The sequence below is a fragment of the Acanthopagrus latus genome, chromosome 7 (assembly GCF_904848185.1).
Source record: "Acanthopagrus latus isolate v.2019 chromosome 7, fAcaLat1.1, whole genome shotgun sequence".
NCBI classification, from domain to species: Eukaryota; Metazoa; Chordata; class Actinopteri; order Spariformes; family Sparidae; genus Acanthopagrus; species Acanthopagrus latus.
In genome coordinates, this window is record NC_051045.1 from 1550181 (window position 1) to 1575066 (window position 24886).

The 24886-nt window shown below is 43.4% G+C and overlaps 4 protein-coding genes and 1 long non-coding RNA gene across 11 annotated transcripts in view; 3 read left to right on the forward strand and 2 right to left on the reverse strand.

Moving 5' to 3' along the window:
• LOC119022458 (PDZ domain-containing protein 4-like) overlaps positions 1 to 16274 on the forward strand; it is a 37865-nt gene extending 21591 nt beyond the window's left edge. For 2 of the 4 annotated variants that reach the window (XM_037103373.1, XM_037103374.1), the window contains exons 6-17: positions 903 to 1001; positions 1362 to 1424; positions 3834 to 3935; positions 7814 to 8322; positions 8503 to 8689; positions 9507 to 9942; positions 10241 to 10664; positions 10763 to 10830; positions 10930 to 11276; positions 11431 to 11571; positions 12128 to 12240; positions 14629 to 14869. In XM_037103373.1, the coding sequence (XP_036959268.1) occupies positions 903 to 1001; positions 1362 to 1424; positions 3834 to 3935; positions 7814 to 8322; positions 8503 to 8689; positions 9507 to 9942; positions 10241 to 10664; positions 10763 to 10830; positions 10930 to 11276; positions 11431 to 11571; positions 12128 to 12240; positions 14629 to 14869 (2730 nt within the window). Of the gene's footprint in view, positions 1 to 902; positions 1002 to 1361; positions 1425 to 3833; positions 3936 to 7813; positions 8323 to 8502; positions 8690 to 9506; positions 9943 to 10240; positions 10665 to 10762; positions 10831 to 10929; positions 11277 to 11430; positions 11572 to 12127; positions 12241 to 14628 lie in introns of all 4 variants that reach the window. The other 2 variants (XM_037103372.1, XM_037103375.1) reach the window with 2 other exon arrangements.
• The window catches only part of LOC119022489 (putative C-type lectin domain family 20 member A), an 826153-nt gene that overhangs the window by 658326 nt on the left and 142941 nt on the right, over positions 1 to 24886 (reverse strand). The window lies entirely within an intron of this gene.
• The window catches only part of LOC119022462 (macrophage mannose receptor 1-like), a 409060-nt gene that overhangs the window by 268440 nt on the left and 115734 nt on the right, over positions 1 to 24886 (forward strand). The gene's annotated exons all lie outside the window — the stretch shown is intronic.
• On the reverse strand, positions 11857 to 14125 carry LOC119022505. Of its 2 annotated transcripts, XR_005075951.1 has the most exons (3): positions 13302 to 14125; positions 13074 to 13183; positions 11857 to 12271 (listed from the first exon to the last, which is right to left on the reverse strand). It is a non-coding gene; the product is annotated as an uncharacterized LOC119022505 (long non-coding RNA). The 2 variants fall into 2 exon arrangements; XR_005075950.1 differs by lacking the exon at positions 13302 to 14125 and having other exon boundaries at positions 13074 to 13261.
• LOC119022476 lies at positions 18125 to 23886 on the forward strand. Of its 3 annotated transcripts, XM_037103419.1 has the most exons (8): positions 18150 to 18198; positions 18416 to 18760; positions 19125 to 19448; positions 19600 to 19749; positions 21564 to 21722; positions 21959 to 22098; positions 22952 to 23021; positions 23485 to 23886. In XM_037103419.1, exons 1-7 carry the CDS (start codon positions 18159 to 18161, stop codon positions 22976 to 22978), a joined length of 1185 nt encoding a protein of 394 aa, XP_036959314.1. In that variant the 5' UTR covers positions 18150 to 18158; the 3' UTR covers positions 22979 to 23021; positions 23485 to 23886. The 3 variants fall into 3 exon arrangements, with proteins under 3 accessions (XP_036959313.1, XP_036959314.1, XP_036959311.1); XM_037103418.1 differs by lacking the exon at positions 22952 to 23021 and having other exon boundaries at positions 18125 to 18198; positions 18419 to 18760; XM_037103416.1 differs by lacking the exon at positions 22952 to 23021.

Sequence of the window (24886 nt, forward strand, 5' to 3'; positions counted from 1 at the left end):
TCACTGCTGTTTCCTCAGACTGAGTCATTAAAGAAGTCATCAAAGTGGAAACGTTTCTGCTTCTTCTCCCAAAGAGACATTTTCTAGTCGTTACCGTCATTATATCTTAAATCACTTCTTAATGTCCTTCTTTCCTTTGTTCCTCGGACGACATCCTCCATTTCCTCCCTGCATCACCTCAGTTTGATTTCCTCTGTCGACGCCCTCCAGATAAACCAGGTCGTCGCTGCAATGAGGGTCAAGACTCGACTTTCATAGTCTCAGCTGGTCTCTGATGGTTGCTGCCGACCTTTCTGAGTCCCCGCTGATCTCGTTAGTGATTTAACTCTGGTTCAATCGCTCCTCTGTGGTGTGATGAGCTGTGGCAGCTGTGAACAAAGTAATCACACTCAGCTGTTCTCAAAAACATCACAGATCCAGCTCTGAAGTGGTTTGGTCCTGGTGGACTCGTGTTCTGGCTTCTCGCTGAGTTTCTCTTACAGAAACAGAACCTCACTTTGTCTTTCATGACCCAGAGACATCGGACCAATAAGCAGAGTGAAAGCTCTCACGTGGTTTGCAGAGATGCATGTTGGGGTTTTCTTGGATGTTTCAGATTTAGATTAGATTTAAAATGAGAGATTCAGCCGTCCTCTTCATATCCTGGTCAGATAATACACAAGCTGAGGAAATCCAATCTTCCAGTAACTCATGTACCTCAATCACACAAGACCAGCTGATACCTGGTGGAACGAACCACCAGCCGGCCCTGCCAGCTGTCGTTAAGCTTCTACCATCGCTTGTTTCCTGAGGTGAACTTCACTGTTCCAGCCTCTCTGGTCTGAAGATCAGATAAACACCAGCGCTCGTCCTTCATGAACCAGCTCAGACCATCGACCACTCTCCCTCCTCTGTTCCTGCAGGAGGTGGAGCTGTACAAGTCCAGTCAGCAGGAGAAGCTCGGGCTGACCGTCTGCTACAGGACGGACGACGAGGAGGATCTCGGGATTTATGTCGGAGAGGTGAAGAAGGAAAACATCTTCTCTTCACTCTGCTCAGTTTGTCCTCTCATCCATCAAACTCTCTTCACTCCATGTGCATAAACTCATAAATCCACTTTCTTATTCAATTAATCACTCGTCTTTCTCTTCTTTTAACTTCATACATTCAGTTTCTCCTCTGTTTACTTATTTATTACATCCGTCCACTAATCACTCCATCCTTTATCTCACCTTTGAATCATTCAGCCGGCTCACACCGACACTCTCACTCATGTATTCACGCGGTCGTTATTCATTTATCGGTTTCTTTAATTCATGAGGTGATTTATTGATTCCTTCAGTGCTTTGTTTACCTCTCTCTTCCTCCATCCGTCACGTCAGGTTAATCCGAACAGCATCGCAGCCAAGAACGGACGTATCAGGGAGGGTGACCGGATCCTACAGGTACACGAACACTGACGCTCTCTGCTCCGGTTCCTCTGCAGTTATTCAGCCTCAGCACCACAACAACATGACTTCATTTCTGTAAACTACTGATTGAATTTGTATAAGTCAACAATCTGACAATATGTGTCATATCATGTTCACGTTACCTGTATATGAGCAGACCGACATGTCGTGAAGTGAAGGGAGACCACGACTAAAATATCTAAACTAGAATGATCCTTTTCCAAATCCAGGTGAGTTTTTGTGCCTAAACCTGAACAGATGTTCACCGCAGCATCGTCACAAATAACAATACAACTTGAAGAACGTAAAGTTTCTACATATCCATGTAGCTTCTGGTGATCAGGTTTCTGTACTGGAGACGAATGTTTACTCCCGCTGACATCTTTTGACGACTTTCTTCTGAATGTTGAAAAAACTATTTTATTGCAGTAACAGAGCAACTTAAACATTATAAACGTTAAGTAACATCACCAACAGAGTTGATGTCAAACACGTCTTTCATGGGACGTAAGAAATGTGACTAAAGTTTTCAAGTGTACGACGTCTGAATTCAAGTTTCTTTCTTTTACTGAACCAAGACGAGCACCTGAGCCATAAGCTAATAAACGGTAACTAGCTACAGCGGAGGATCACTGATCACTCACGCTGACGAGGGATCAAACCTTTTTCATTTTAAAGACCTGGCGAGCGTCGACCTTCAGGGTGAGGTGAGCTCGACTCCTGCAGATCGAAAACACAAACGTGTCCTCTGCCACATTAACTGGCTCTATCAGTGTTAATAATAGATCCAAATCAAACTATGTAAATGTATACCTGCGACCCCGGGGGACGGGCTCGTCCAATCAGAGAGAGCGGTGAGCAGCCCAGTTACTGCCGTCCTAAAAATAGACGGAGGCAGGGAGAGAGATGGAGGGGGAGACAACGCTGTCACCCTGAGTTACCACCACACAGCTCAGCTGTTTGAAGCCGCCATCGAACCGGTGACAGAACCGATCACTTCATATTCACATCGAAATTAATTAAAGTTACGCAGCAGCGATCCGGCCTCGTGAAACTTTTTATACTTTATTTATTTACCTTGAGAGAGAGAGAGAGAGACACAGGATGCTGCTGCAGAGATCCTTCATCACAAACAACGGCAGCAGTGTGTGTTTATGGATCTACGCAGGAACAAAAGAGTTGTGACTTTTAACACAACAGCAGTAATAGATCACAGCAGGCACTCGTCAGCTGGAAACAATCGTCTGCCATCATGATACACGGTGGATTTCATCCTCTGTTCAGAGCAGAACAAACCACTTATTGTTCCCCCAGTTTGCAAATTTGGATCTCGTGATCTCACGTAACACGGTAACGTTTGTGTGTAGTTACCTGTACAGTGGACTCGTGTTTCTGACACAACATTTTGTGTTCGTACACTTTATACGGAACAGTGAGACGTTCATACGTGTTGATTATATAACTTATCATTAAAAGCAGTATTGTTTATCTGCAAGTTGTACAACATCATTATTAGTGTAGATTAGTTTACTTACTTAATTCAATATTCACCATCTGAGGCAACACAACAGAACTTATGAACGTCATTATGAATGATAACCTTCGTATTAGAACGAACACTTAAACGTTACAGGTTTTTAAGAGCGGTCAGAGATAATCAGCAGTTTAACCTTTTTATTCCGCTCAAACTTGTTTTTGATTCCGCTGTGACGCGACGCCCACGCCAGCGAATACATTTATCTCCCTGACATTTCTGCGCTCGTTATCCTCTGACCCCACCGCCGCCGCCGGCCTCGAGAAAACGGCGTCGGAGATGCATCAGCAGCACCTGTCATCGCCATGGTTACCAGACAGTGGATCAGTGATGTCAGGCGCTGGTTGTCACTGGAGAGATAAAGGCCTTCTGGACTGATGTGGTGTCTCCTTGAAAGTTTTGGGAACATGTCTGTGACATAATCATGTTTTTGACGCCGTGTAGATATTTTCTACTTTGGTATTTCGACAGAAAACACACGTTCATCCGAGTGAAACTTCACATGAAGAGACTTCTGTGTGCTTCTGTTTTTCTTCCTCACTCTTCTGGGAAAGATACTTCAGGTTAAAAAAACCTGAGTTATGTCATTTAGGAACGTTAACTTGAAACATGGAACATAACTTCACAAGCGTGATGTAAACCCTTCGTCTCCAGACAGAAAGTTTAGACTAATTATTTGTCAAGTTAATAATTAAGACAAGAAACGTACTTCCAAGAATCGAAGTCGATGTCTTTAAATGTTTCGTTTTGTCAGAGATTTAAACGCTCTTAACTAACGAGACCAATCATCAGTGATAGGTCTCCGGTTCTGGTTCTGTCTGGATTAATCTGCAGTAACTGATCTCTTCACCTCCCGTCATCTCTTCTAGATCAACGGCGTGGACATTCAGAACAGAGAGGAGGCGGTGGCCATCCTGACCCGAGAGGACAGCATCAACTTCTCCCTGCTGCTGGCCCGGCCCGATATAGAGGTGACATCACGTCACACCACGCAGTTAAACCGTCGCTCTACATCAACGCTCCTGATAATCAGACTGCAGAAAACTAAATAATCCAAAGTTACAGCGTCAACTCTCACTTCTGTCTCGTTTACCACTGATATAAATGATGCTGATATAAAACAAAGTGCCGCTCTCTCAGGTTCCGGTCCAGAAGTCGTCCTCACATGTAAACCTGGAGGTGTAACCAGGTGTAACCGTCTCTCGCCTGCAGCCTGCCTCACTATCCGACGTTCTCTCTCTCAGTCTGGTTGACAGTGTGGTCGACATGTCTTCACCTCCTTCTGCCTGTTGTTGGTCATTTTATCCATCTGTGACTCACGTACACAACATATCCCTCCAGCACTTCTACACCAAACTAAACTTTCTCCTACAGTTTGATCTCCCGACTCTCACAGTTTTAAAACACAACTTTTTTCCTGAGCACATTCTCTCTCTGGATATTGACTTCAGTGACCTCGTGATATTTCTCTAAATGCCAATCGTCAGAACTGAACCCTGACTCGATTTGTTCGGGGAGATCTAATCTTCCGCCCTCTATCTGCTACGATGTCGATCGTGAAGCAAAACTAACCAGCAAGAATACAGAAGTGAGAATATTCAATATGCAGTCAAGATGAGAAAAGATGAGCATTCATTTGTACTGGAGGCACAAAAAGGAAAGAACAGTCTGAGGCGCAATATACAGAATTTATAAATTTGCAGTCCAAGTCACTGATGGGTCGTCTGAGGAAACTCTGACTCTGAGGTCTCGTTTACAATAATGTGTAGAGAGAGAAAAGACACTGTCATGAATACATTATTGTTGACGTGATATTTCTAGAATTACAATCATGGTTACGGGAAAAGTGTCTTCAGGTAAAACTCTCAAATAAAATCTAAAACAGTTAATTATCTGGTGAACGAATCAGCATGTTGCTTTTACTTTGAGTCATTTGTTTTAAATTAAAGACACGACGCGGACATTCGTTTACCCGAACAAGTGAATAATGTGGAGGTGTGTAGCAGCGCCAGTGATTCCCCAGAATAATCTCCCTGAAGCATCGACTTCCTTTTCTGTTATATATATATATATATATATATATATATATATATATATATATATATATATATATATATATATATATATATATATATATATATATATATATATATATATATATATATATATATATATAATGATTTTATCATTAATTGTTAAAATTATCGTAATTATATATTTTCTCTTTTTTTCTATTTATGTATTTATTTAATTTACTCGCTCTACATTTTGTCTCATTTAATTCATTTACCCACTTATTAAATGTAATATAACAATAATATAATAAATATGAAATTATATGATATAATATGCCCTCTTTTACTCTGTAGTTTCATACCCTACAGATATTATATAATTATAATTATATAATAATATATTATATATTGTGTATATAAATGTATGTTCACATTTGTCACCTGAACTGCACTTTAAAAGAATAAAGAAAATAAATAATCGTCCTGCCGTGAACCATAAACACAGATTACCAAACATACTGTACTAAACAAAGTAAATAAAGATATATCTTAAATAATCTCACGCATATTGTAAAACATCCTGCTGTAACATTATAAACCTCAAACTGCAGAATATTCTAAAAACAGTCTGATGCGCAGCAGCTTTACATGTCAGGCACCGACTTCTGCAAGCATGAAATCCTGATCCGAGAGGCAGGATGGAAATTCAGGAGGTTGTGTGTCTGCGTTCACACACACACACACACACACACACACACACACACAGCCATGATAAATGTTTCTAGCATGACAGCAGGTCCCAGAGTGTGTTCACATGTGCTGACAGAGGAGGAACTGCACGACGGTGCATTCATACACGTCAATGAGAAACACACACGCACATACATATTCAGTGTTGAATCTGCACTGTGTGTGTGTGTGTGTGTGTGTGTGTGTGTGTGTGTGTGTGTGTGTGTGTGTGTGTGTGTGTGTGTATACAGTCATATTTGAACTAAATAAAATGAGCTGTCACTCACTCAGTCAGTCAGTCAGCCAGTATTTAGACAACTGTGACGCGTCGGCCCGTCAGATCTCCGTGTTATGAGCGATCAGGAGATGATGGATGTTTTATTGACGAAGCAAAAAACAAATTAGAGGGAGCTGATGGAGGAGCAGCAACGAAAGAGAGAGGAAACACCCAGAACAACCTTCTATAAATGTGTTTTTAAATTGAATCGTGGTTATTATTCCTGGAAAAGCGGTAAACTGTTAGGTACGTCCACACGTCTGTCTGTGTGCTACCGTCCAGACTGTCAGGAGATATTCTGATGAAGCATTTCATGTTTAATGACGATCCCTCCAGTGCAACATTCAGGACAAGCGGCACATCATCAGCCTCTCCGTACATGCAGATATCTGCTGTGTTATCTGGACTTTAAGTCTGAGGACAATCATGTCCTGACAGTTAACGATTTTGACAGTGAAAAGAAGGATTTTAAAAACAAAATCTTTACTCAGCATCCATGTAATAACTTTCTCCTGCAGACTGGTAGATGCAGTTTGGAGCTCTGGAAGAAACTCAAGATGATTTTGTTCAAGATTTCTGGAGAATAAAAGACGTTGATACACAATGAAACCATTCAGAGAGTTCAGTGCTCATGAATACATTCAAATATTATTTTGTGATTTTAAGAAGACGGTGAAATATTTTACAGTAGCATAAAAACGTGTATGTATGTATTTTACAACGTCGTGCTGTGAAGTCAGCTGATGGAGGGGGGAGGTAAACGTATCAGAGATGGATGAAATGATGCCAGGATGAGGGGATGATGGATGGAGAGAGGAGACGGAGGAGACGATATTTATCCCAAGTGACCTAGTTTCTTCCTTCAAGGTCACAAACACACACACACACACCTTAATCACACAAGTGGAGATACAAGATGTGCACACACACACACACACACACACACACACACACACACACACACACACACACACACACTGAAAGCTGCTCGTACATAACAATCCTATTAAAACTGAGCAGAACTAAGTAGATGACTACAACACTGTTGATGTATGATTAATTCATTGACAGTAATTTGGAGATTTATTTAAGCCTTCACACTCGGTGGTTGCAGGAAGCTGCAGCTGAGCCTCAGCTTGTGTCTGTCTGTGTCTTCTGCCTGTTTTTATTTCTGCATTCCAAGAAATAATCAGCGAGCTCAGCTCAGATACACGAGGGGAGGTTGGTACGTTATTTCAAAAGCTCAGAAACAAATTAAATATTTCAGTCCAGGTAACAGTTTTTGCATGACATCACCAGAACCAGTGACTTTAAAAAAAAAACTGCTTAAACCACTGATGCACTTTGTTATTCTAATTAAAATCTCTTAGAAAGGCAGATGTGTTGCTAAAGCTAGTAGCAAGCTAGTTGTACAAGAGTGCAGCCAGAAACCTCAATGCTAACATGCTAGCTTGTCAGCAGGGAGTGCTGGAAACTTGTTTTGTTGTTTAGATTATTTATGATAATGTTCTTCATCAGCCAAACCAGAACCATTAACACAGAACATGTTTCCACCTCACACTACACTGGGCTGTTCCGTACTATTGGCACCGTGGCCACAGTTTAAATTCCTCGAGTTTCCTTCACATACAACAACTGCAAGATAACAATGAAGAAATTCTAGCCAGAGACTCTACTGAGCATGTGCATGAAACAAAAACATGAAGCATAAATAATATTTTCCACATCTTTGACCAGCTTCCACTGGTATGAAGGAAGACAACCTGGTCCAGACAGTCACGGTCAAAGGTCCAAAGTTTTTCACATTCATTTCTCTGCCTCCTCCCAGAATGAAAACCCCGTCGATCCAGAGGAGGTGATGGAGCTGACTCTGGAGGAAGGAGGCTTCCATCCAAACCCCAGAGCCTCCTCCTGCTCCCTCACTTCTTCTCACCTCTCTGGCTATTATCGCCTGTGCCGGGGTGCAGGAGGAGGTGGAGGAGGAGGAGGAGGAGCAGGTGGTGGTGGTCTGGCCTGCCCGGGAGAAGTAGCAGGTAGAGAGGGCGCAGTTGGTGACGTGGACGTGGAGGAGGAAGAGGACGAGGATGGAGAGGAAGGAGAGAGAGGAGAGAAGGAGGACAGAGACCCGCCTGTGCCTCCTCCTCCTCTGCTGAGCCTGGCTCCTCTGCTGTCCAACAGCCAGGAGCTGGACAGCGGAGTGGGCCGGACCGACGACAGCACCCGCTACGAGGAGTGGTCCGAACACGACCTGCTGGGTGATCAGACGAGTGCCTGTAACACCAACACCACCAACACACCGGGCAGCACCAGGAAGTTCAGACCAGGACCCAGCCCCAGGTAGGACGGGGGTCGGTTCAGGGTCGGTACTGAAGGCAGATACTGAATCGACCAGCATCAGTTCTTCATCATTATGGATTTGTTCCATTTCTCAGAAGTGGAACATCCTGACGTTTTTAAACTGAATTCAGCCAGCAACTAATACTTTCATGCTAACGACCTCTTGTCTCCTGTACCCAGGCCCAGTCCTAGACCCAGCCCCGGCCTCGGCCCCAGTCCTGGGCACGGCCGAGGAGACACCACCCCTCCTTTCCTCCACCTGCGGGACCTCCAGCTCAGCTCAGACTCCCTCCCTGGTCTGGACTGGGCAGCTGGAGGAGGAACAGGAGGAGCAGCATACAGCCCCCACCACCATCACCACCACAAGGTACATTACACTGAGATCTTGTTAAAGGAAACGTCTGGTAACATTCATCCAATCCTATAAAAAAGACCTGCTGCTGAACCACATGTGGATTCATCCGCTGCTGAAAATAGTCCCCAAGAAATCCTGTTTGAGTGACGTTTGATGAACAAGCAGCTGTTTTAAGAATTTATTATACTTTACTGAAAATGAATCTAAATACTTGTAAGGTATATATAATGTTTGGAATACTTTGAAAAGGAAGCCTGAACGTTTTGAGAGATGCCCTGCTGGAAAAACCAGCATGGAGCAGCAGCTGACTCGACACTTTTAAACACCTCATATCACCTGAATGACAACAGAGCTGCTTCAGCACTGAGAAGAAACCTGTGAGCGTCATCTCGAGTGCTGCACTTCAGTCGTCTCATAGCAACAAGAGCTGTGTCCAGTGCTTCTGCTGTGTTTGGAGCCTCTAGATAAAAACAGATAAGACACATACTGACTGACGGAGTGAAGATCCTTCTCAATCCTTTCCTCTTTCATCCAACATTCAGTTTGGTTGATGTTTAGACACTTTTAAAGAGATTTGGACTTTATCCCTGGCATGCTAGCCACGCTGAGCTAACTGCTAATGTGTGGTCATTGTTAACTTATGTGATTGCTGCTTTTATGTTTTCACTATTAACTAATGAACGTTCACTCAGAAGATGCTGATTTTACTGATAGAGGCCACACAAACGTAATATTGGGAGTTTGGTGGCTGTTATATGAAATTGAAAAAATGTCTAAGCAGTGAAAATCTTCCATGACCTGATGCTGGTTTCTGCCCTCTGACCTGCAGCACTACCACCACCACCACCATCAGCCCCCTCTGACGATGATGATGCCGGGACTGACGGAGGAGGAGTGCCAGAGGTACCAGGAGCTGCTGGAGATCAGGTGCCAGTACGAGAGACATAACGAAAAACAGCAGAGAGAAGCAAAGAAAAACGAAAGCAATGACGTCGAAGCAGAAGTCAAAGAGCAGGAAGAGACGAAAGAGGCGGGGCAGGAAGCTCTTCCTTCTTCTTTGGTGGTGGACGTGAACTGCAACGCGACTTTGAGCGAGCACGAGATGGCGTTGATCGAGGAGGAGTTACGCCACCTGGAGTTCAAGTGCCGCAACATCCTGCGAGCGCAGAAGATGCAGCAGCTCAGAGAGAGATGTCTGAAAGCCTGGATGATGGAGGAGGAGACGGTGGCAGCCGGTGCCGGGCGACCGGGCCCTCCTGAAGCAGGTAACCATGACAACAGCTGCCAAGTGAGAAAATCCACCTTATTTCAGTTTATGGCTTCAGATAAGTTGTGGTGTTGTCTCGTCACTGTGAGGTTGCTAGGCAACCAGAGACCCCAGTCACAGCTCCAGGCTTTCTGATAAAAAAAAAACTATTTTAAACAAAAATCAGTGTCAGAAAACCTGTTGATACTTTACAAATAAAAGTGTGAATTGTCTCCGTGTGTGTTACATAATCTGTGTGGATTTAAATGACTTTACAGGTGTTCGTACAATAATTAACAAAGGTTTGTCCCTTGTAGGTCTAGATGGATGTAACGATGACGATGATAACGACCCTCATCACCACGAGCTCTCGGCCATCAACGAGCTCCCGGAGCGAGAGCGGTCCGACGACAAAGACAGCACCAGCGCCTACAACACCGGCGGGGAGAGCTGCCGGAGTACGCCATTGGTCAGCACAGAGCAGATCCCGCCTCTCCAGGAAGATGAAGACGAAGGAGGGAGACGACTGATGTCACCGCCTCCTCTCCTCCCTCTCGCTCGCCTCCCACCTCTGAACTCCCCCCTCACGCCGCGACGTCACAGGCGGGAACGCGACAGAGAGAGACGCCACTCCAACCTCAGCTGCTCGTTCTCCCCCAGCACTTACAGGAAGTATGAAGCAGCCAATGGTTACATGGCAAATGGCTCAAGCTCCACCCCCTCCACGCCCTCCAAGTTCAGGTCTCCTTCTGTGTTTCTACACTTCATGTTAGTTGAAACTACTTGAAAACTGTGTGTCTATTTTGGTGTGAAATGATTTTTGGACGTAATGCTTTTAGGTCTCTGACCAGAGAGGCGGGATCATCTTCGAGAAGGGGTGTGGCTGATGGAGGGCGGGGCTCCAGAGGTACGCAACATGTGCTTCTCCAGTCAAAGCACTTCAAATGCTAACTCTGCAGCTGTTTTTGTCCATTGATTACTCCTCATTCGTTCATTATCACTGCAGCTGGCGCCCCCGACAGGCCCGGAGGTGGAAGTGCAGAGTCCAGTCCCTATTTCACCAGAAGACACCACAGTCACAACAAACCACTGGAGCGCTACCAGAGCTGTATGACCCTGCCCTCCGAGGGCCTGGTGGACCCGCTGGACCGAGTGAGAGACAGAGCGAGGGCCGAGGGCGAGGAGAGAGGGATGGGCACGGGCAGCAGCGGCCCTGCCAGCCCCAGGAGCGTGAATAGCGCCCCCTGTGGTCTGGAGGACCACCATACACGGGCCTCGCGGTTAGGACTGGCCTTACCGCTCGGGATGACACACTCATCGCCAACTGCCTCACCGCAACGCATGGAGTGGAAGGTAAATGTTGTGATGATGCAGTACAGTGTTTTTAAAAAGGACCCTGACAACATGAGACTCACTCATGAATGTATGGAATCAAATTTCCTTCATCCAGCATCAGACGCTCACATCTTTGAACAACATGCGGCTGATTCGTGCTCTTTGTGTGCAGGTAAAGATCCGGAGCGATGGCACTCGCTACGTGGCCAAGCGGCCGGTCAGAGATCGTCTCCTGAAGGCCAGAGCCATGAAGATCAGAGAGGAGCGCAGCGGCATGACGACTGACGACGACGCTGCCAGTGAGATGAAACAGGTGAGATGAAGCCCGGTTCTGATAGGATGAGACTAAACCGATTTAGGCTGGTCTGAGAACGTGACACAGTCAGCAGCTTCTGGCAAAGTCATGGACAGAATGATGAGGCTTTTGACCTCACAAACAAACAATTACTACATCTAATTGCTTCTGTACTATATACTCGTTCAAGTACGTGCAAAAAACTATTTTTTCATGTAGTGGTCCGTCTGCAGGACCTTCAGAGGCCACGGGGGGGGGGGGGGGGCACTGTGGGAGTCACTCAGAGAGAGAACAAATCTGAAATATTTTACAATATTTAGAATTTAATTACTCTATATTTAATTTCAGCAGTGAACAACCAGTGAACGTCACTTCTGCTGAGACAGCACAAACCACTGAGCCACCGTGCTGCCCATTTGACTTCCTTATATTTACATTTATCATGACTATTATTTACTTAACTTCACTTGTAACTAAATGAATTTAATCCCTGATGTTCTGCCTGTGCTACACATACTGTGGCAAATCGCTGGTTAAACCGGTGATAAACGTCTTCCAAACTGTTTTCCAACAGGGCCGATACTGGAGCAAAGAGGAGAGGAAGCAGCAGCTGCTGAGAGCCAGAGAGTACCGACGGAGGAGAGAGTTCATGATGCAGAGCCGCCTCGACTACCTCAGAGGAGACAGGTAGAGGACAGAGTCCAGTTCTGTTCACATTCTAGAAAGAAACACAGAACGACTGACTGAAACAACCATCGCAGAACGGATGATGGAGTTACATCACTGAGAGAACATATAACTTTCTTATTGAGTCATTAAATATTTCACATGTAGTTTAAGGTGCCCTTGATTTACACAGAGGGCTGTGGGTAGAGAGCAGGCTTTACTGCTTTTAAATGAATGTTCTGTTTGTGGTTTGTCACCTGCTCACCCTGTGTTCCCACCACATCATGACAGCTGAAAGTTAGGCTATATTTACACATAGTCTGGTATTTACAGAAAGAAATATTTCCCCCCTTCCATTTTCAATAATAACATCATGCACACAACAACGTTTTGAAAAAAGTTGTCATTTACATCAGCCCACATAAATACGCCGTCGAGCACCATTATAACTATGCCAAACCTCTGGGCAGCAGTGAGGGAGGAGGATAAAGCCGTGCAAGCCAATCAGAATCCTCAGAATCACAACAACGAATAACATGAGCGGCTTCCTGTTCCTTTCAAAACAACAAATATGGCGCGAGGTTCGTTCGTGTGGACAGACAGACAGGGCGCACACATGACGTTAAGCATTTTCTGGTGCACAATGTGACGTTTGAGAACCTAAAACCTGTTTCTCCCAGTGGACACGGCAACACATCTCAGAAATCTTCACTTTGGCCCGAGTTTTTAGAAAGAATCATTTTCTGTGATAAAAACAGGGTTTTCATGTGAATGAGAGGCCAAACTGCAGGGAAATATCTGCGTATTCTTGTGGTGTAAACGGAGCATTAATGTCAAGAACAAAATCCTCTTACCTTCCTCTGCTGATGAGAAGCCACGCAGTGTGTTAAAATCCATAAAACGTCCCAAAGTCAGACAAACCAATAATCCATCAGTCAGATTTAATTCACGGAAATCCCGAATTCTGAAACAAACAGCGAATCATCTCGTGTCAGTTGCTGGTTGTTGAGCAAAGACTGACCCAGTGTGCAGCCTGAACACTGTGAACCATGACAGGTGTTGATCAGCATCATTCGCCTCACCTGTGACTGCAGGAGGAACACTGCACTTCACTCAGGAACATGTTGATTCTGAACTGAAGTCACTTTTTATCTGAGGCTGCAGGATGACATTCAAAGCATGCAGAGAGGAGATCACTGGTGCCGCAAACATTTCACAAGCTATAGTGTCAGAAAACAGAAGCAACATTTGCATAGAAAGGTTTGAGATCACTGGTCGACTCAGTTTCCCTCAGGCAGGACTCCTCGCTCACAGCTCCATTATCAAGCAATGATTATGTAACTTTGAACAAAACGAGTCTGGTGGAAATAAACGGCCGCCTGATGCTGCACAGAGCTGTGAAGTTGGTTTAGCAGGATGAAAAGATGTGCATGAAAAAAAATCTGCAAATAAAACTTCATCTTAACAGAAAGTATTTTGTTGAAGCTGCTCGGCTGCTCACTCATCCAGTATTGTTATCCTCCTTTCACTGGCTGCATCCATTTTCGAGCCTTGCCTGGTCAGATGGTATACTGCTCACCTCCTTCTACTTTATTGGCCTCTTAGATCATCTGAACAGAAATTACTGGCTGTCAAACCTGCTATAAACCCCGAGATGAGCTGTTGCACCAAGTTCATAGATTGTTCTCCTCTTCTCGTCACCAGCTCTAGATTTCTGTGACAGCTTCATGAAACAGCTGAAAATGGATTGAAGCCACCTGATTAGGTTTTAATGGTTTTACATCCTGGCTTGTTCATGTGCTTCTGCCCTCATCAGTTTTGATGTCGCTGTGAGATAAACACACTTTCATCCAAGTTTTTCAGGAAAAAGAATTTGTAGTTTTGTGTAATTCTGCTGGAGAGCCAACCAACGAACACACAAGTATTTTAGCAGTAGGATTCACAATCTACTGGGAGATAATATTTGTTTCAGATATAGGATATTAATTTTTAATGCAAAAGGTAACGAGACAGCAAACTATACAGATCTTATTTGTACAAGGTGTCTCTGTAGGAATCGGTCAAAAATACTTGACATCAAGTAGATTTCAGCAGTTTCTGACATAACAGGAAGTCAGTTGAGAGAAAAAATTAAACTCAAAGCAGATTTAAGGAAAATATTTGCCATTCATTTGTAGTTATGTTGAACACAGAGCCCAGGAGCTCTGAAAGTCAGTGAGTTAATATTCAGATAAGTTTTTATCTTCTCCCGCTCATGTAATCTTTTTAAAAAAATGAAAATAAGATGCTCAAAACACGTCATCTTTCAAAACTTTCAGGGCTGCATACTGAAATGTGTAAAAGCTTCAGCAGACTCTCGTGTTAATACTGACAGACGTCTGAATCAGTATTGTTTTGTATTATTTCCAGGGACTCCTCAGCATCAACAGGGGCTGAAAACCTGCGGTCATCCCAGAACGGCCAGCTTCACCCCCGACAGGACTCCCCCAGCAACAACATCCTGTTACTGAGCCAGAAGAAGAGCATGAAGAAGAGGAATCGGCGCATCCTCGACAACTGGATCACCATCCAGGAGCTGCTGGCTCACGGCTCGAGGTCGCCGGACGGGAAGAAGATCTACAACCCTCTGCTGTCTGTGACCACCGTGTGATCTGAGGACAGGGAGGAAGAAGAGAAAAGAGGGACGACAGTGATGATACAAACTGACAGAACAAACGATGAATCAGATTCATGTGAGCTGGAAGGAGGATGAAACCGGTTAATGACAGAGGGAACCACTTTGGAGAAAAGAGGGGAGGTTTAAAAGATGAAAGATAGGTGTGATCTGCTTTAAACTGTCCACTGAACAGACTTTTATGGCAAGTACAAGCAGAATGACAGAGGGGAGAGACGGAGATACAAAGAAGTAAGGTGACGGTGGACTGGGAGGGAAGAAAAGTGCAGCAGGAGCCCTGAAAACATCTGGAATAACCCTGAAAACCTGCAGAAACCTGAAACATCTTGTGTACCTTTGTTTTGCAGGAGGTCTACAATGTAAAGAAAACACTTGTCGACGTCCCCTCAAATGTAGTGAAAACACACTGAAGGAGGAGGAACATCTGTGAAAGGAAAATGTCCCGTGGTGAGACTCTTCTCTGAACCAGGAGGCCTCAGGACTGAGGCGCGTCTGCATAAACGTGTTCTGACTTTAGCAAGAAGTTTGTGCCGATCCTGGGACTTGATGAATCTTCCTCGTTATATTGACTGCGTGCTGTACGGACACTGATGTCTTCATCAGAATATGTAGATGAAAAACTTTGAGAGAAGAACTTTTGAATTTAACATAGTTTGTTTTCATATTTAAAGAAAAGTTACAGAAGATTCAGGGTTAAATTTGGAGTGATTAAACAGATTAAAACAACAGATGTACAGATGTTTATGTCAGTGACGACTGGGCAGACAGTATTACTGACCAACAGTCAGTGTTTGTGCATAAAACAACACATCCACACTTTTATATCTCCCTGTTAGATCTCATTGATCCGTGACGATCATTCTGTTACAGGAGGTTTTCTTTTACTTCTCACTTGTCTTTTTATTTACAGGTGTGTTATTTGTGTTATTTCCCAGAATGCCTTTGGAGAGTCCTGCAGGGAAACACGAACACCTGACCCTCGCGTTACACAGTTTATTCCACGAGCAGACGTGGGTCTCTTCTCTGAGGAACTCTTCCTGTATCGCCACATTTTTTCAAACACATTTTTTTGCCATATTACATTTTAAACAATTTTAACTCTGAATTTTGTTGCATTTTTTTTCCTCAGCGACAGGATTGTTCACAGTGTTGGTTTGGACCTCAGAAGGCCGGTCGTGTCCATCGTTGTGCTGGACACATATAAAATGAGATTAATACCGAGTTACGACATGCATGAATTAAGTATTGAACGTTGTGGATTATCGGACGTAAGTCTTGAATCTAAAGTGGTGTAGTGTACAGAGCCTCGTGCAGACATTTTCTGTGGTGAAAAATGTGAAAAAATGCTGAGTAAATTTAAATTAAAATGAAGTGAAACGTATGAAGTGTTCCCTGGTTTTTCTTTACCTCTAACATCTGTTCAGTGTTCAGCGGTGGCAGTAAATGTGCAGTTTGATTGGAGACGGAGAGACGAGGACAGTAGCAGAGAATCTGTCGTGTTCGTGTCCACTCAGTGTGACGACACTGATCTAAATCCCTCCTCCACTGCACTGATGAGAGAGGGAACATGTGTAATAGGCTGAACGCAGGTTTCAGAATGACAGAGGGGAAAATGAGACGTTCAGCCCAGTGAGTAACAAGCTCAGGGAGTTGTGAGAGCAGCGGGGAGGGAAGGAAGACGAGGAAGATGAGGAAGACGAGGAAGACGAGGATGGGGGGCAGCAGGACGAAGGTAATGAAGGAGGATGAGAGCACTGAACCAAGAGAGAGAAGAAAATAAGAAATGACAGGAAGTTGTAAAGGCCGATTCTTCTTCGGGGCCACAGAGAGGAAAGACAAATTAAAGGAGGGTAAACGACAGAAGAGAGGCGGTAAAGAAAAGATGAGAGACAGCGTGTTGGCCGAGAGAGAAAGAAACTCAAAGACACTTTACAGGTTAAAAAGCAGAATAATAATAATAAAAACAACACAGACATGTTGGTTCTGCCTCACACGGGGCACCATGTGTTGGGCCTTGCATCACACAAGGCACAGTGAAGTAGCGTTTATGCAACATTAAAAGGGAGCGTTCAGTAATAATTAACGATCAACAGGGATAATTGTTAATTATGATAAACAACACGAAAGTTGAAAACACACAATCTAACTAAGATCTTGAGGGCAGGCAACCCCGTGGGGAGATGGAGAGGAGCCCTTGAGGGTAAGAAGTGGAAGGAGCAGAGGGCGTCAAGTGAGCGAGGAGAATCACAACCAATCTCTTCATCTGTGGGTCCCAACGGACAGAAGTTAAACATTAAAGCTTTTTAAACTGATGTGATCACAAGTGTGGGTGAGCAGGCGAGCAGCAGAGTTCTGGACCTGTTGGAGTTTATTCAAGAGTTTGGATGGTGTGTCGTGGAGGATGTTGTTTTCTAGTATTCAGTCCTGTGTGATGACGGTGTGATGATCAGGGTTTCTGCAGCAGAGAAGGAGACACCTGGCCATTTTCCTCATATGACTCACAACTAACCAGTAACATGGGTTTCTCTACCTTCAAATCCTGATCCACCTTTATCCTCCTAACTACTGGACTTCTAGGGGAATTTCAGGTCACATCTCCTTATCCTTAATTTGGCATAAACAAAGTAATTTGTTAACATTATCTTTGGATCAGACACAGGAAACATCCAGGCGGGTCACTCTAAATGCTACTGACTGGCGCCAGGCCTTACGTAATATCCTGTTTTGCACAATATCTAAGTTGATTTAGGACATTTAATAGGAATGTGTGTGTGTGTGTGTGTGTGTGTGTGTGTGTGTGTGTGTGTGTGTGTGTGTGTGTGTGTGTGTGTGTGTGTGTGTGTGTGCGGTTTTATCTGCACAATCAGACGCATCGAACTAAAGAAACGAGCCTGTTTTGAAAATGTGAGAAGGAGAAAGTTCAGGTATTTGTGTTCAGCTGTAAAGAAAACACGTTGTGCTTCATGACTTCCCACCTCTGATGAGTGATGAGCAGTAACTCAGTCTGTGGACAAACCAGACAGACCACCTTTTCCTAAGGAAATGATTTTAATTACTTTAAGTACTCCTTTTTCCTCCGTTATTCCTTAGAAGTGAGGCATTAAAAAAAAAAGAGCAGGAAATACAAGATGACTTCCTGAAAGTATAAATGAAAATTATAAGATGCAGGTTTGACAGAAATCATGAAACTAAAGCAACTTCCAGTTCCTGTTTGATCAGACGGACAGAGTGGAAGGAGTGAAGTGACATCAGGATCGAACTCAGGATGAATATCCACCACGTTCTGTTATTCTGCTTCATCTCAGGTGAGGAGTGATTACCTGTCTGTCTCTTTAACGCAGCACCACACGCTGCTTTAGGTCGATTTTATTTGTAGATTTGTTTGAATGTTCAGTGACACACGTTTTACAGTTGCTGTGTTCTACCACAGTTTAATTCTAACTAAATATTCAGCAGTCATGTTTTGCTGTTGCTCCAGCTGATACAGAAATGATCATCTGTGTTCTGTGTTCATCTTTCCAGCAGCTCTGTGTGGAGACACCGGGCTCGTCAGCGCAAAACTCAACATTTTTACTGGAGCTGAGGGAACAAGTGGCTCAATTACATGCTACATATCTCAGCATAAAAAAATGAAGTTCTTGTGTAAAGAAGAATGTAAAGGAGAAGGTATTCTCATTAAAACAGTAGATATCAGGGCTCAGAATGGCAGATTCAGCATTGAATATAAAAGAAAATCTTCTGGAAGAGGAGTTCTGACTGTGACCATCACAAACCTGACCAAGTCTGACGCAGGACGGTACAGGTCCGGTTTGGGCACAGATCTGGTTCTAGACTCATACCGGGATTTTGAGATCAGAGTTTCAGATGGTGAGTTTTTACAGGAAGTCTTTAAACTGGTTTATTTAATTGATTCAATAATGTAGGAATATTTCTTTTATGTTGATTTAAAAATAACAGAATATATAATTAATGTTTGATAACAGATTGTATGAAAAACCTTGTGAAGGAAAGCATGAAATTTATTTTTAAAAAAGAATCAATGATTTATACATTTTAAAGACATTTGTGATTTGTAGTTCTGGATGATATTGATAGAATAAGTAATCAGATTATGGGAAGAATTTTAGTCATTTATGTTGTATGAACTTTCAGGGCAGCTCTCAGTGAGGATCTGTGATCAGACTGCAGCATTTCACAGACAGTAACTGTTGACTGTTCCTCTTTTCAACAGAACTGCCATTTCGAAACACTGGTTTTGTCCGTACAGATATTGAAGGAGAGAATATCACATTCGGATGCAGCGGGACAGTTTACAAAAAGCAGAAGTTCCTGTGTAAGGACGAATGTAAAACAAAAGAGGACATTATCATTGAAACTAATGGCAACAGAACTCAGAGAGGCAGATACAGCGTTGAATATAGAGAAGGATCTACATTTGGACTCTATGTGAACATCACAAATGTGAGCAAGTCGGACACAGGATGGTACAAGTGTGGCTACGGCAGAGCTTTGTCTCCACATTCATTCTACAAATTCTCGATCTTCGTCATTGATGGTGAGTGTTTATTAAAATCACACGAATACAGTGTGTTGCTTAAGTTAACTGATATGCCTGTCATCCAATCTGTTTTCTTAATAGAATTTCTTTCCTCCATAAGTGATCATGAAATACATCTTCGCTTTCATTGTCATTTCATTGTCCACAGATCCGTCCAAACCAAACCGGACTCCTCAGCCTTTTTCAACATCCGTCCCATCAGCCTCCACACCAACAGCGCAGAGTTTAAACCTCAGTTCAAGAAGTTTCACCACCTCGTCGTCTTTCACTAGAAACACCAACCAGCCGTCAGCTGCAGGTAGAGTTCATGAAGACTGCTGACCATCAAATTCCACCTCAGTCTCAACTTAAATTTTACAACACAGATGTTTTCCTCACAGCAGTAATAGAGTAATAGGAAGTTTAATGACGCAACACTCACCAGGTTTTATACATCATGAAAACAACAAGACACATTTTCTTGCAACAAGGAAATAAATTGCAGTCATTTTTCTTCTTTTTGGACCCTGTGCACACCTCCCCTCCTCCCAGTCAGTGTCCCTCACCCAGGTCATGTGTTGCCTCTGGCTGTTTCACTGTTGGTTGCTTTTCTGCTGATCTATTTCCTGTACTGTGGAGGAGCTCAGTTAAATCCATCATTAAGAAATGAAAGGAATACGGAATATGGAGCAGACTGTCATCACAAACTGAGTAGCAGTGCAAGAAGGAGACCAGTGAGGGAGGCCACCAAGACACCTGTGACTACTGTGAAGGAATTCAAAGCTTCAGCAGCTGAGCTGGGAGACACTCTGCTTACAACAACTGTTTCCTGGGTTAATCACTAGTCAAAGCTTTGTGAGAGTGTGGCAAAGACAAAGCCACTGTTGAAGAGTGTGGAAGAGACCAGCGTCTCAGTGTCTCTTTGACATCCTTCATAAGTCCCGGCCACAAGAAGTGTTGATGAGGGAACAGCAACGTGTGTTGATCTCCAGGATAGCAGGTTAATTTGCAGGAATGCTCCCACTTAAGTACCCGCGAACTTACCACCTCAGGTACAAACAGGCAGTTGTTGGGACCGGAACCAGGTTCTGGAGTGACTTGCTGAGCCTCGCTCACCAGTGTTTTATCTCCCCGATGGCTGTCCCGACAATCCTGGAAGAAGGCATGATTGGTTTAGGGTCTGAGGGTGACGAATCTGGTGAGAAGAGTCGGTACAGGAGCCAGGGCAGTAGAAAGAGGGTATAGTTGAATCGGGTTACGTAGAGGGACCAGTGGGTCTGCCTGGAGTTCAGTCATACAGCAGAGCGTAGATAGGAGGGGTTCTTGTCACTGGTCAATGTAATAAAGAGCAGTTGGGAACCCTTCAGCCAGTGATGCCACTGCTAACAGCTCTCTATTAACAACATCGTAATTCCTTTCTGCTTAAAAGAGGCGCTGTAAGAAGAAGACCCAGGGATGTAGTCCTCATAAGAGCACGTCGTGTTGAGAGAGGACCACTCCTACCCCAGAATTAGAGGAGTCAACTTCAACCATGATCTGCAACCTGGGATCCAGGTGCTTGAGAACTGGGGCATTAGTGAACAGTCTCATGGGCCTAAGGAAGGCTGACTCAGCCTCAGGGGACCAAATGAAGGGGGAACAGGTCGAGGTAAGCTGGGTGACGGGGCAGCCACTCTGCTGTAATTATGGATGAATCCCCAGTAGAAATTAGCAAAACCCAAGAAACGTTGCAGCTGTCAACAGGAAGTAGGCGTGGGCCAGTCCTCCAATGCTCTTATTTTGGTGGGGTCCAGTTTGAGCTGCCCCTGCCCCACCACGTTGCCCAGGAAGTTTCTCGCTGGGGGATGAAACTCACACTTATCTGACTTGACAAACAGTTTATTCTCTAGCAATCTCTGTAGGACCAAGCCTTCCTGCTGTTCTTCCATGGAGTGAGAAAACCAACATGTCGTCTAGATAGACAAACATAAAGAGCTTTAGCACGTCTGGGAGGATGTCATTAATAAGAGCCTGGAATACAGCTGGTATTCCTACACTTTGTTATTTTTGTTCATATTTACACTCATTCGTACATGGTGGATTTCTCTGCATCAGTATTTATCCAGTAATTTTTTATTTCTTTGTCTTTTTTAGCGTCCACAGATCCGTCCAAACCAAACCGGACTCCCCCACCTTTTTCAACATCCGTCCCATCAGCCTCCACACCAAGAACGCAGAGTTTAAACCTCAGTTCAAGAAGTTTCACCACCTCTTTGTCTTTCCCTAAAACCGCCAACTATCCGTTAGCTCCAGGTACGGTTCAAAAAGACTGCTGACCATCAAATTCCACCTCAGTCTCAACTTAAATTTTACAACAAAGATGTTTTCCACTCAGAAGTTCAAAGAGTAAGAGGAAGCTGAATGACATAACACTCACCAGGTTTTATGCATCATGCAAACCACGTGAGACACATCTTCTTACAAGGAAATAAATTATAATAATTATCCTTATTTGTGTACACTTCCTGTCTCTCTCTCTCTCTCTCCAGTCTGCTCCAGTGCCCCTCACCCAGGTTACATCTGGGTTCTGGTCATTTTACTGGCCGTTTTACTGGTCGTTATTTCTGTGCTGATCCTCTGCATATGGAAGATGAGGAGGGACTTCAGGTCAAGCAGAAGATACACAGAGGTGACTTTCTCAGAATCCACATGCTGTCCTTGACAGTTTCTACCACTGCACCAAGAAACAGCTGGAAAAAGACTAAAATTTAATGGTAGATTAATTAGAAAATCTGGGATTTCTCGGCTGTTTCTGACACAATTGGTCTGTGAATTTACACAGAAGTAGAACAAAGCAGGCGTTGATTTTGCCATCTGAATCAGTCTTTGCATGTAGTACAGGTTGGTGTATGCTGCTCTCTGCTGGACAACAGCATGATAATTCTGTTTATAATGAGAAAAAAATCATTTGGTCAGAAAAAAAAGACAGTAAATCAGGACAACCAAAAAGACACTGAGCTGTAAGACAACAGAACAAAAGACCAGTTGAGAGGCATCAAGACCAGCAGTCCTCACTCCTTTCTGTTGCTGGCACAGGAGATATTATGCACTTGTCCCAGTCCAGGTGCATCTCATTGACCAATCAGGAAGTGGCACACCTGTGCAGAGCAAGAGAGGACAGGAGGGGAACAGGAGCAAGTGGCACAGGGACACAGACAGCACTGAAAATACTCAAAATACATACATGAAAGTAAATACATGCAAACATGTTGTACTTCATGTTGTTTCCTTCTAGTGCCAGTTCACACGAAAAACAAAAAACCTGACACTTTCCACCGAGCCGGTGTAGACCATACTCCCCGACTCATTTTCCCACATTTCCTGCATGAACAAGCACCTGACAACAGTGGTGAGAAAAATGGCTTTAAACAGGCAGAAACCTCGAGCAGAACTGGACTCAGTGGTGCCTCATTTTAAAATGAGAATTATAAAGAGCCTTAACTCGACATTTAATGGCTGCTGTGCTCTTTAACTCTCACCAGCTGATGATCCAAGAGGAAGACCTGTAAAATAAAGCAGCAGCATTGGTCCAGAATCACACAGTACGATCAGGTGAACATGTTTTATCTCAACAGAACGGACACACAGCACAAAGTTCAGGTCGAGTCAGTTTCATCACCAAATCTTAGCAGAAGTTCTCTGAGGGCATTTTCAAAACAGCATCCAGGACCGGCTCACACACAGTGGAAGTTCTGTTCCTGTGAACTTACAAAATAATGTTACATATTTATGATATGTTTACTCGTGATATTCAGATGTTATCTCTATACTGTTAGTAGACTGCTGGTTAGCTTGGTGTGTTGTAGAGCAGATAAACTCAGTGTTCAGGCCTTTATTTACATGTTTTATGTTGTGTGACGGGTTTTAGAGAGACAGACTTAGAGGACAACACATAAATCAGCCTCCAAGATTTATCTTTCACACGTTATCTGGTCTGTTGCAATGTCTACTGCTGTACAACAGCTGTGCTGTCATTTCCTGTCACCTTCGGTAAAGCTGCAGATCTTATTTTCAGATCCCTGTCACTGATAATGAACTGGCTCCAGCCTCCACATGTGAAGACTCCACCAACAGAACCTGCAGTGACTAGAAGCAAACCTGCACCACTCACACATACAGCACCCAGATTATCTTTAGGTTCGGGATCTGTATTTGTTACTACCATGTCACTAATGTGTTGACCTTTTAATTCAATAAAAGCACTAATACCACACTGTGAATATACTCTGTTAAAAGTCCTACAATTACACTGTTACTGCAGTAAAATTATGTAAGCATAATCAGGAAAATGTGCTTAAAGTGTGAAAAGTAAAATGTTCCCTGTTACTGTTTCATTGTGGATTAATCTGCTGAATATTGAGGTTGATAAATCATTTAGAATATTAGATTAATAAAGTGATGCAGGAACACAACTCTATAACGTACTGTACGTTTGTATTTCTGTGAAAATAAGAGACTTTAAATAACTCATGGTGTCAGTCTGTGAGATGAGGTAAAGTTCATGTTCAAGTTCAAGTTTGAAGTTTCGTTCTGATGCTCGGATATTTCTGTGTCTCTTCCTCTTTTTCTCTGTCAGTCTGAGGAGGACAGTAAAGAGACGACCTCTGCCTGACACTGTGCTAACTACTGGGTTTTCAGTAGCGTTTCTACAGCTGGTGAAATGAATCATGTTGACTGTGGCGGTTTCTAAAAGGATCAGTTCTGCACTGACTCCAGACCAGAAACTGAGCTGAACTCAGGAGTCAGCTGAACTGTAACTACTGAAAACTTGGTCCAGTTACAACGGCAACAACAATAATCCTGCCATAAAGCAAGAAAAACATAGTTCAAAGTTTTATCTGTTATTCTCAATATTAACTGAACATGTGTGTTAAAATTCTTACATTATGCTGGAAGTATGATGTAAGATGTAGAGGAGCCCTGTGGAACTGATGGTACAGTACAGAAGCCCTGAGAGAGTGTTATTTTCTGATGAACTCTGATCTAAATTATTTTTTATTTCATATTTATGATTTGTGATTTGGTGGGAAAAACAGTTTTGCCAGGAAAAACTTTATAAGCTTCTTTATGTTTTTTTTCCATCAGTGTAAAAATATGAAGTTTGAATTGTTTATTTGCTTCTACGTGGAAACGAGTGAACAAAAAAAAAAGTAGCATTCGCACTCTCTCATTTTTCAAGCTTTCTAAATTATAAAATCGTAAATATACATATTCTATATTTTTACTTGGTTCCACACAGGAAAAAAAACATTTTTGGCTGAGTGTCACTGTTTGAAGAAGTGTGTGTACAGTCTCACTCTGTAGGAGACTGTGGCTAATTACACTTTTACTATCAAAGCTAATCAGAACAGCACCTCTGCCATAAATTCCACCTTTGCACAGTCTGAAATGGCGTCCATCTTTATTTCTCAGCTACA

Coding starts and splice junctions, on each gene's coding strand:
- LOC119022476 (XM_037103416.1), top strand. CDS start 18,159: ATGAATATCCACCACGTTCTGTTATTCTGCTTCATCTCAG. Junction 19,449..19,599: donor CTCGATCTTCGTCATTGATG/GTGAGTGTTTAT, acceptor CATTGTCCACAG/ATCCGTCCAAACCAAACCGG. Junction 19,750..21,563: donor CAACCAGCCGTCAGCTGCAG/GTAGAGTTCATG, acceptor TGTCTTTTTTAG/CGTCCACAGATCCGTCCAAA.